At 28.5% G+C, this 13028-nt stretch overlaps 1 protein-coding gene across 4 annotated transcripts in view; it reads right to left on the reverse strand.

The window, feature by feature from the left end:
- Nucleotides 1–13028, reverse strand: part of MED24 (mediator complex subunit 24) — a 119463-nt gene that overhangs the window by 36833 nt on the left and 69602 nt on the right. For all 4 annotated transcript variants that reach the window (XR_012756170.1, XM_075364074.1, XM_075364065.1 and 1 more), the window contains exons 12-13: nt 12567–12742; nt 3360–3537 (exon numbers count right to left, since the gene is read on the reverse strand). Coding sequence is in view for 3 of the 4 variants with exons in the window: in XM_075364074.1 (XP_075220189.1) it covers nt 3360–3537; nt 12567–12742 (354 nt within the window). In the remaining variant the exon portion in view is untranslated. The remainder of the gene's footprint in view (nt 1–3359; nt 3538–12566; nt 12743–13028) is intronic.

Consider the following 13028-nt stretch of genomic DNA (forward strand, 5'->3'; position numbering starts at 1 on the left):
GAGCCAGAAGTTTCATGGATCCAGGTCAAGATTGTACAGGGATGATGAAGTTGCAAAATCCCATTTTCATTAGAAATTTATGGATAATTTGTAATAAATGGGCAGGTGTATGGTTGTGGTGAAGCAACCAGTCGCTACTTTTCCACAAATCAGGCTGTTCTATTCTCATTGTGTCTTGTAATCGCTTTAGAACTTCTAAGTAAAACTCTTTAATCAATAAACTCTTTGTCTGGCAATTTGGGTTACATTCATGGTGAACAACACCTTCCTAGTAAAAAAAAAGTTCCAACTTTCGCACGCTTTTTTCGGTTAAGGCTCTTCAGCTTTCTTTCACTGTGAAGAAAGCTGAAGCTGTGTGAAAGCTGAAAACTTTTGTTTCAGGCACATAAACCATAAACCCATGATTCATCCCAGTAATAACTTTCTTGAATATTAACAGGTTGTTTCTGATCATTTCTAATTATCCACAGTGACTTCTACTTGAGAATTCTTTAGCCTTCTGTCAGTAATCATGGAAAATTATTTAACAGTTACACAACTCATCTACAATTCTTGGCTCAAGATTTCTGAAATTATAAATTTTTAGTATTCCAAGGTCTTCTCAAACTGTCAACCAGTGAATTTCATTAATTAAAACTTCTTCAACTCGTTCCACATTTTTAAGAGTTTTTGTTAATGTGAACTTGCCAGGGTGAGGGTCACTTTCAAATGAAGTATGACCATTTTAAATCTCATAAACCACTTTTTTATTTGTGTATCACTTGTAGATTCATCAGCATATATTTAACATATCACAACAAGATTCTAAACAAGGATGTCCCAGTTTTTGAAGAAGTTTAATATAGATTTTTTGTTCTATGCATTATGATATTATGAAAAACATAAATACTAATGGTTACACCATAGCATATTGCTGTCGGTCACTAGTTCATCCATGAGGCACTTCTACTTTCAAAGTTTCTGCATACAATTGGATACTTTCTAGACAGACCTCATATTGAGTTTTAAAACTCAAATTGAGTTTTAAGGCTGCTAAAAAACACTGTATGTCTGGTGTTAAAACATGTTAACATCACGTAAGCTTATATTCCATTTTCGTCATATACTAAAATTCCTGCATGCACTCAAAGCCATAGAGCTTTTCGTCAAATGTAATGAACAATTTGAGGTAAATACAGTTGTTAAATCAGACAGAGCTTACATTTTGATAAACACCACACCAACTCTCAAAAGCACCCTTTTGAAAACGCTTCCATCTTTGGTTCTGCATTCTATAAAAATATATCATTTATACAAAACAAACTGATAAAAAAATCGTTTAAAAAAGCCCCAAGATCCTATTTTTCTGATCAGTGTCTTTATGTCACTGATGAGTTTCTTTAGTACATACGCCAAATATGCATGATTTGTAATACATATGATTTCTAATACAAGCATTTAATATAAATAATCTTTATTATTAACTAACAATTCTCTACTTAGATCTTTTTCTTTACCTTAGTCCTTCAGATATTATATTACTAGTAATAATATTATATGTACAAAAGTACTTACTTTTTAGCTACATAATCTTAATTTTAAAAATTAATAATACATTTATTTTATATAATAAAAGTTCCTCAGTATATACAAATACAGTGGTACCTTGAGATACGAATGTCCTAACATACGAATGTTTTGAGATACAATATGAAATATTCTAAAATTTATACGTCGACATACAACGAAAAATTTGAGATACGAATTTGTGATGTGTGATAATTGCATAGGTGATCCCTAGATGGCAGAGCGTTCGCTCAGCTTTCCTCCCACCGATTCTGCTCGCTATGTCACTCTGTTTGGTTGTTGAGACCAGAGTCCTCTGTATGGCCGCCACGATGTGTTATTCGCTTTGTTTGTGCCTGTTTTTCGGGTCATTTTGGATAGTATATATATTGTACTCTGCATATTTTGTTATTTTAACCATGGATCCCAAATTTAAAGATAAAACTGATCTCAATGGAAGCGAAACATGAAATTATTGCAAAGCATGAGCGTGGCGTTCGTATCATCATATCAGGAAGTGTCTGATTTTGTGGAAAAAAAACACCCAGAGAAATTGTCTACAGGGAGAGCGAGTGCCTTATTTGATGATAGGTGTCTCACATTCTTTTGTAACATTTTAAAAAGAAGGCAGAAACAGACCTCTCTTGATCGTTACCTTGTGAAGGTCTCACGCAGTGAAAGTCAGGAAAGTGAGACCAAAAAGGCCCGATGTTAAAGTGATGATTAATAAACATTATGTGTGTTATTACTCGTTTATTTATATACAAATTGTGTATATTATATGTAATTTAACTGTTTTGGGTTAGTTTCATATCGCTAGAACGCATTAATATATATTACATTATTTTAAATGGGAAAAATTGCTTTGAGATACGATTTTTTTGCCATACGACGATGATCACAGAACGAATTAAATTCGTATCTCAAGGTACCACTGTATAATGTAAACATGCAAACACTAATTTGTTAAAATACTTTGGACAGATGTTAAACATTAACACTAAAAATGGAACATAAAACGGGTAAATTGATTTCTTTTTATATATAAAGAATTTAATGAAAAATTCAATTTCTGAATTTATCATACTCAATGACAACTAAATGCGAGAAGTATAAATGCTAGGAACTCCACGTGGTATTGTATGATGATAATAAAATAACAACAAAAAAAAAGGGGAAAAGGAAATACTTATGTGTAAAAATTGTGTAGGTTAGTAACTAAGAATTAAATAAATTCTATGCAGGTACAGTTATTTTTGAAAGTTTTCATCTTCTTACATGGATATATTTAGATGGAAGATATTTACTAACTTACAAAGGGGAAACACCAACCCCAATTTTTCTACAAGTGTTAAAATGATTTATATTGCTGGGTATTTTTTTACTTGAAATAAGGCAAGTAAAAAATCTAAAACAGCATTAATGAACACAAAATAAACAAAGAAGATAAAATTATTTATAAAATTAATCTTTTCTTTCAATTACTGTTTTATTTTTTATTTCACATTTAATACATTTGCACAGATCTCTTTTCATCAGAATATTTTAGTCCTATTCATTTTTTTATACAGTCTGCAAAAAAACTAGAGTAATCAATTTAGAATGACAAACAGCTGTTATTTCATTTTATAAGACAAGTTTGAATTTTTCCATGTAATTACAATAAGAGTTCTATAGTTCATTTGAACATCTCCTTTTTCAAATATAACATTCATTCAGTGAAAAACATTATTTTCTTGGTTAAGAAAAAAATTGGATACCAATGAAATCAATCACTTATTTAAAACAAAAGAAAAGAAATATAACAAAATTACCTGCATATAGCTACAAAGCCATGCTGCTGCACAAACAGGTAAGCAGCACATACGAGCACGCATAGCATCAAGAATACGTTTAACATCTGTTGGTGATAAAGCACCATATTCCCATGCTACAAGTACCTCCTTTATAGCTCCTGGCACATTGACACAAACTTCATGCCATTTCATCTGACTGGAAGAAATAAATTGTAATATTGATCTTTCTAAAAATTCATTTAGTCATTGTGATAGCAAACAGATAAATTACATTTTTTTTAAAATTCACCTTGTATACTAGGAACAGTATATACTTTAGCTATATTAATACTTTTAATGATATAAATTTAATATTACAATTATGATCCATGGAATCACAATTGATCCAGACTGTGCATACTCTTGATACTGCATTCTTATAAAATTCATTAAATGATATTTTACTAATATTAAACAGCCAAATTCTGCTTTATTTATGTATTTGTAAAATAACCAAATAAAGGTATTACAAATGTCACAACACAAATAAATGTAAAAGAAATATTAAAGGATTTGAATTTAACTCTCAAAGATACAGGATGAGTATTCAAAATTTGAAAGTGCTTATGAATTTAACAAACAAATTTTATAAGATAAAAACTCATAAAATGAGTAGAATACATTTCTTAAAAGAATATTTTACATTTTTTGTCACAATTGACAGAGTATAATGCATATACAGAGTGATTCAGGGAAACAGGAAATTTTTAAATTTGTGTTGGTAGCTCTAGGCAAGTAATGGCACTAAATAATTTAAGATGCCATGATAGTATGGTCAGCACATCCAATCAATACATGTATATGTAATTTTGAGGAAACAGCAATGAGGTTCAGCAATGTAAAAAACCTCTAGGCAAAGTGCAGACCATTTGTATCCAGAAAATAACAAGACTGTTCAAGCTGCTGTGATAAGAATCCCACACCATTTAATTTCTCATCATGCAAAGTCTTTACAATCAAACAGTTTAAGTGTTTGAAGTATATATACAATTTTACTATCCATACAATCCCAATATTTATTATCCAGGAACTGAAACCCAAAGATCATATAATGTGCCATCAATTCTGTGACCAAATAGTTGCAAAGATAAACAAGAACAATGAATTTGTTAACAAACTGTGTATATTGGACAAAACCCATTTCCATCTTAACAGATTTGTTAATAAACAATATTCTCATTTTTGGGCACAAGAGACCCAAAACTGCTACACCAGCAACAAGGTTACCGTGTGGTATGCTGTGACATCATATGTCAAAATCCTTATTTTTTGAAAATGAGGATGGCCTCACAACTACAGTCAAATCAGATCAATACATTGCCATGCTGAAAAACTTTGTTGTGCAAAAACAACAGAAATTTACACAAATCACTAACAATGCTTGGTTTCAACATGATTTATCAACGTGACACATACACAGAGAGAGAAAGAGTGAGAGAGGGGAGGAATGAATATTAATGGCTGCTGTGTGCCAATTGTTTGGCAACCGTACTATTTTGAGAAATGATGATATTCCACGGTCTCCTGAAAAATATATTAGTGAAGTTTCTGTTTTCTTTTATCTGTTTAACCTGCGGCACCACTGTAAGTTATTACTTCAGAAGATGAATGAGGATGATATGTATGAAAGGCAGTTAGTTACTTTTATATGAATTTGAATAACAGATCATGGAAACTGGTGTTCTTTGGTGGTTGGGTTTCAATTTACCACACATATCAGGAATGGTCGACCTGAGACTGTACAAGACTACACTTCATTTACATTCATACATGTCATACTTATTCATCCTCTGAAGTAACAACTTATGGTGGTTCCAGAGGCTTAACAGAAAAAATAAGAAGATTGACAATTTCTGAAATGTCTGGTTAATTGAAACCCAATTACCAAAGAACTCCAGTATCCATGATTTAGTATTCAAATCCACATTAAAGTAACTGCCTTTACTAAAATTGAAACTTACAGTGCTCGACTTGTGGGGGTCATCTAAAAGCAAAATGTACTGTAGTCGACCTAGTATGATAGAAGAACAAAAAGACAAGATCCAAATAGCAACTGCTGAAATTCCTGTTGAAAATTATATCAAACCATGGAGAATTTCACTACAAGATGGAAGGAATGTCTATGCAGATGAAGCTCACCTGCAAGATGTGATCTTCAAAAAATAAATTTTGTATATGTTTTCATAAATTGCATGTTTTTTCTATTTAAATGTTATAGAATTATTTAATATAATTTTTTCAACGAATTTTTCACTTTAAAAATTTTCTGTTTCTCTGAATCACTCTGTGCTAACATCAAAATTAAAACTTTTTGCACAAATAAAAAAAGTTCTGTTAAAACATAATTTTTAAAATTAGCAAGATTATCTTAGAAGACACTGATTAAAATATGCAATAAGTAATTTCAAGGTAAAAATCAAATTTTAAAAGTGAAGATTTTTGTGTTAAACCCAGCTTGGCCTACTTGAAGATCTAAGAAAGCATTAGAAGAAAAATATTACATTAAATATTTTATTATAATTACAAATCAGATTTTGGTAGCAGTTTTAAAGGTACTGCAACTTGAATTAAGAAATTGATCAAATGAAAAGAGATGAATGAATTAATTTTGAAATATGAACAATGTAAATGTCTCTTAATGTAAAAGTATGCATTTACTTGTAAATACAGTCTGTGTATGATTAATCCATATACAATAGTTGCGGACCAGAATATTGTACTTTTAAATCTATTCTAAAAAGTTTAAGTGAGAACAAAATTGTTAATTATCATCTCTGAATATTTTTAATGTTAATAATAAAAAGCACTATTAATTTTCTTTCTCTAAGAATTTTGAACTTCATAAAAAACACGATGAAAGAAAAATACCTGGTCATTGAACTGATTCATTTAACTTAGTGTCTCATTCAGCAATTAATTAAATAAAATAATTTAAAAAATGTAACTGTAAAATTAATACAATTTTATTTCTAACAAATATCTAATACAGTGGCAATGGCTGTTGATTGTTCATGCTATTTAATTAAGAGTAGATGGAATTAAAGTGCATAACCAACAAATTTCTAAACCAAAATAAATCTGATTTGATATTCTGCACACTTCAGTATTGTCCTATGAATATAATACTCTTTTTTTAAACACATGAATCTTTTTTACATTTACTGTAAAGGTTAATGAACTTATAAAATTTTACAATACTCTAAATGATATCCAACTGTTCAAATCTTTATTCTGCAAATTCTCATACAGAAAATAAGTTACTGTATTTATCCATCAAGCTACAGTTTGTGAAAATGAACTTTGTGGTGGAGTGATAGCATCTCAGCCTTTCTCTCAGAAGGTCCTGCATTTGGATCCCAATCAGGCTAGATATTTTTCACATTACAAAAGTTTATTTTATACAACAAAATTTCCATTCCATACACTATACACAAACTTTAAGCTTGGGTGGAGGTAATCATGAAAAAAGACTAAAATTTTAATGATGTTTGAACTTCTAAAGACAAGGACTATTTAATTTCATGTTTTGAAATTAAATTGAAATTGCTTAATACTTTAGTTCAACATTAATAACCATGCTTCAATTTCATGGTCATTTTGATACTATATGACACTGAACATTATTTTTAAAGTACCTCATTACAATCACAACTGCAATTAGGTTTATAATTTCAAAAGTCTAATATTACAAAAAAAATGTTTTTATATATAAATATGACTTGCTGCAAAAATATTTACAATGTTTTCACGTTTATTTACATGATAAATAATAGGAATTACATTGTATGTCAAGTATCCCTACTGTGATGATCAATGCTATATATTTGATTAACTGATTAATTAACAATACAAAAATAATATGAAACATGAACAATAAAAAAGTTATGATTGCTACAGAAGTAGTGTATACCTTTGCTGAGTCACATATGTTGCATCCCAAGCATTACTATCCCCATCACTTACCAGACATTATCCTTGTTGACATATAACTTGCTATTCTGTGATTTTAGTTATTAATTTTCTTTCAGGGAAATTAAAAATATAATGTGGCCATAAAAACAGCTGTTGGAGCTTTTGTCTTGCATTAAAAATCATATAATATGTGATAAAACCGATAACACTTAAAATCCACAACCAATAAAACCGATAATGTGATAAAACCAGTAGAATCATAAAATCTGTAAAACTTAAGTAAGTTTTTTATAAATACTTTTCTTTGTGGTTTATGTAGAGGATTTTAACTTCATAAGGCACATGATTTAATGATTTTTTCCAGAACTTTGTTTAAATTCAAAAACAAAGTGTTCCCAGTTTTTTTTTTTACAGAAAATATTATTTATTTTTTACGACCTGTAACATTATTTCTAATTAATAACTTTTTAACTTTTATTTTAAAATTCATCTTTTTATTGAATAATATATCTTTTCATTCATGTTCACTTTTTGAAATATAAACTCAGACATTAATTTAAAACTTCCCCATTTTTACAATAAATATTTTTTTTTCAGAACAAATCCTGAAAATAATATTTTATTAAAATTTTAAAGAATGTTTTAGCATACAAAATAAAGACTTACTGTTCATAAAAATCTACCTCATCAAATAAAATAAATTTTAATATTTTCTTACTTTCACTACACAAGAGAAAACAGTCAGATGACACAGAGAAGAAAAAGAAGTTGATCATGATGTTTCAGATGGACCAAGAACAGTTTTACAAAGCTTTTAAAGTTTTAAAAGGTATAAGGTAACACAGGTTACCTTGTAATATACCATTACAACTATCATGGATCTAAGTAATGTAGTCCATAAATTGAATAATTGAATAGATTGATAAGAAATTGAATATAGATAAATTGAATAGATTGTATAAGAAATTTATGAGCTAGAAGAGTGCTCTTTGAAAAAAAAAATGGGTATTGCACAATACTAAAATCAGCAGGACAGAAAAGATATGAGAATTACTATTTCTCATTGAAGAATTATTATTACCAATAAGAAGAGAAAAGATTATGGAAGTAGAAGAATTTTCTTATTTGGAAAACAGAATTACTAAAGATGGACGAAGCAGGAGCGATATAAAATGCCAAATAACATAGGTGAAATTTGTTTTCAGTCATAAATACAATTTGCTTACATCAAAAATTAATTTAAACATCAGGAAAACATTTTTTTAAAGTATATGTTTGGAACATAGCTTTATATGGAAGTGAAATTTGGACAATCGGAGTACTTGAGAAGAAAAGATTAGAAGCTTTTGAATGCAATGCTATAGGAGAATGTTAAAAATCAGATTGGTGGAAAGAAGCATTTGGAAAAACATAGTTAAAAGATGAGATAGTCTTATAAGGCACACATTAAGGCATCCTGGAATAGTCACTTTGATATTGGAGGGACAGGTAGATGGGAAAAATTGTGCAGGCAGGCAATGTTTGGAATATGTAAAACAATTAGAGATGTAGGATGTAGGGAGTATACTGAAATGAAACAACTGGAATTGATAGGGAATCTTGGAGAGCTGCATCAAACTAGTCAAATGACTGAAGATAAAAAATTTTTTAGGAAATTAACTCTTTGAAGACCAGACATATTTTAAGTAGGATAAAAGTCTCATATTTTTAGAAAAGGTTAAAAAACTAGCACTGTGTATTAGACATTATTTTGTAAATGTAAAAAATTCATAAAATATTTTATAACCACAGTTTTCTATTATTTTTATTTTTATTTTTTAAATACAAAAAACTAATTTTCTATCTATTAAGCAGAAATTTAATAACATAACTAATTCATAAGTTTTTCTGAAAATCCAAAATGCTGAAACAAAAAAATAATAAATATATTTGAAGTTTTGAATTTCTGAAGCAGAAAAAATTTATTGTGGGAAAAGTGATTTTTGTTACTTATGATCTCTTTTCTGATCATTATAAATATTACTTTTGAATATTAAATTATGTTGCTAACTGGAGGCTGTTATTTAACTCTAGTGGTAAAAATTTCCTATTTCTTCCATTGTATTAGTAAAAAAAAGTTTTCTATGAGAATTAAAAAAAAAAACGTGCAAAAGAAAAATAGAAGCATAGAACAGAGAGTTATCAAAGAACAAATGATACCCCTTGTCAATTCCATCTATATGGCCACTGCATTTAGACTCTGTTGCAAAAATATATCATGCAATATTTGAAAGTGATTACTGTTTAAGTAATCAATATCTACATTTTAATGCTCCATGTTTTTAGGCAAAACTTGTGTAAACTGTGAGGTGGCTTTTGGGGTCAATAAAATTTGATGAAATATACAGATTTTTTTAAATTTAGTATTATCCAGCAAAGATAAACTTTTGTCACAGCTCACATTTACCTTTCCTAGGTTTTGGTAATTTAATGTTATTTAAAATATAAGAGCTGATTCAAATTTAACCAAACAATATTTATGAATCCCAGGGGAACTTAGTGAAAACATAGTGGACCAGTAAGATTTAACTGAATGTTATTTTTACAAGACCCATGTTTAGAGTTACAATAACAGCAGTAAGCATTTTGTTTACCATTACTGGTTTTCAAGAATTTAACCTAAAGAAATGTCAAATACTTCTTAGTCCTTTAGAAGTAATGGTAGTATTGTATATTAATTTTATATAACAAATAATTTATGAAAGTATAAAAAAAAAAATCCCAGAAATGAATATAGTACTCAATTAGCTTAGAGATTAATAAAGAACAGTTTTTAAGTCAAGTTATTTCATCAAAAGAAATATAATATTTAGATGTAAAGCTACTTTTAAGTTTATTCTATACGTTTTCATACTAATCACCTTCACTTGATTTATCATATACATTAAAATCAACACCTAAAACCTGCCTACAATTATCAAAATCCCTGAATCTGGCCATCAGCCAATGTTTTGGTGAATGTGTACTAATTGCATTGTATTAATAATTGTCATTATTTTCCTCAAATAATGGCATTTGTGGCATGTTAGGTCCATAACACAGGTCATCATAATCTAGAGTTGTCAATTCATAAATCATTGTCAAATTCAACACTTATAAGTGCCTCTCCAAATTTACTTGTATTTGAAATAAACACTTATTTGAAGTACCAAGTAACATTAATAAAAAAAATATTACAAGAAAAAAAAAGATTATGTAGCAGAAATTAAAGTCAAATAAAAACACTCATATTCTAATTGTTACTCCCCTAAACACAACAAAAAACTAAACTACTATATCAGTTGATTGTCATTAATACAGCAAATTTGATCAGTAATTAACCTCATTTTAACAAATGAAAAGTAATAAAAGTATAATAAAGATTGTAAACTGTGGATGACAGGTACTATTTTTATCAATTTAAAAAAAAAAACAAAACAATACAGGAAATTTCTGTTTATTCTGTGCACTGTCGTATGCTGCCCCATGAATGTACCAATGATGTTAATTTATTGGATTTATGCCCAGTAAAATATAAAACCATAAATTAACAACCTTTGAATTTGGGAATAAACTACATAAACTCCACTATCAACATTATATGACCTTCTGTATACACTTACAAATTTAGTAAAAACTGCTGATAAATTGGCAAAATCAACTTCTTTGGTATACATGGTTTAGTTCATAAAAAGAATTATGAAACTCTAAAAGTGAAAATTTAATAAAATAATTTCAGAAATGTTGTATTAATTGAAAGCTGTTACATGTAATTTTGAAGCGATTTTAATGTAACTTTAAATAAATAAAGTTTATACCATATAGAAAGTGTAGTCATGCAGTTAGGTTATGGAGTTAAGGATAAAAAATTTCAACTAAGATTATAAGTTTAAAAAGGAAATGACAGGAGAAAATAATTATAAAAATAAATGTCAATGAATCTTCTTAAATTATTATCACTTAAAGAAAGAAAATACTGCAAGTTGAAGAATTCTGTTATTTAGGTAATAATATTATGAAGAATGAAATTGATAGGGAGACTTCAGATGCAAATAAAAATAATTATCAGAAATTCTCTTGTGGAAAAGTCTCCTAGAACCTCATGTACAACTAGGAATTAAAAGCTGCTTTTTAACGTTATGTGAAAAGAAGTAAAAACTTGGTGAAGCCACTTTGTTGGTGAATGACAATCTCAAATTAGGCAATAAGGATGGGATTATGTTAGACATGAATATTTCACTTCTGTTAAGATGAATCTAACAAAAAGATATTAACAATCTAACAAGAAGATATTACAAGGCAAGAGGTTTGGATACTGGAGATCTATGCTGGATGTGTTTTAAGGACAAGTTAAAAATTTGTTTGTTTTTTTAATTATTGATTTTTCCCCTGAAAATTGTTATGTTACACCTGTTATGTTACCCCATCTTTGGGTCACAAAGATTTAATTTTTTCAAAAACATTTAATTTTATAAATAAAGATTTACAAAATTCTTAAGTTTAAAAAAATAAATGTGCACATAAACAAAATTTCAATCTAAAAAAATAAAGCAAAATCTCATATTCAAAACTCCATACAAGTCAATAACAGAAACTAATGACTGTTGTGTGAAATAATTAACAAACCTAGAAAGGAGATAAGGCCACAAACTTAATCTCTACAATGCACCCTTTGCCAGCACTTAGATAGAAGTATGGCCATCAAGCAGATCTATGCAATTAAGTGTGAACAAGTTGAGAATTAATTTGCTATTAAAGGAAAATGTAAGTGATAAAATGAAAAAGAAAACTAAGATGCATAAAGAAAAGAAGTTAATGATATAAGTAAACAGTAAATATACTGAGATAAAAAATATTAAAAGGGAAAATAGAGGAATGGAAAATAGTATATTAACAAATTAAATTGGAATGATTCATGGTAAATAAAGAATATAAGACACTGCATTACAATAGAATGCATGCTGCTTATCTACAACCTTGCCCTCATATTAGTCCTAATAAAGCGATGACTTTCAACTAAACAACAACAAAAACAGAATGACCTCACATTTCACAAAATGTAAGGTCAGATACACAATTAATGTTACATACTTTTTTATACTGGTACAAATTTGTATCTTTGCAGAAATATCTTTAAAAAATTGAACATCAAAATTAAACTGAATAACTTTCATAGTTTAAAAGAATAATCACATAAACACATTTGATATTTGATTTAATATTTTATACAAAAGTACATATACAAAATAAACAAACCTATTTTTAAATTCTGAATCAGAAGAATTGAACTGAGATAAAAGAGTATCAATCTTGACAGGATCACAATGCTGCAACATATTATCAGGGGATTTGGGTTTCCCCCTTTCAACAATGCACTCACGAACCCATTGAGCAAAAAAAGAGTCTCCTTGTTCTTCGTCACATAATACAACCTGAAGAAAGAAAAGAAATTACTAGTAATTTCATACAGAAAGAAAACACAACTTCAAAAAAAAATTCATGTTTTATATTATTATAAGTTAAAACAATAACTGGCATCTCAATTTAATTTTTCAGGAATGAACAATAATCATTTACATTCCAATAATAAATAATGGCAGGGTTGATGAAACTCCATATCAAAACTCCATCATAAAATGTATTTTCAAAACAAACACAGATATAAGTAAGTTCTTAAAACCTTATTATTATAATACATCATGGCATTATTATAGATTA

Source organism: Lycorma delicatula, chromosome 1 (assembly GCF_047948215.1).
Source record: "Lycorma delicatula isolate Av1 chromosome 1, ASM4794821v1, whole genome shotgun sequence".
NCBI lineage: Eukaryota > Metazoa > Arthropoda > Insecta > Hemiptera > Fulgoridae > Lycorma > Lycorma delicatula.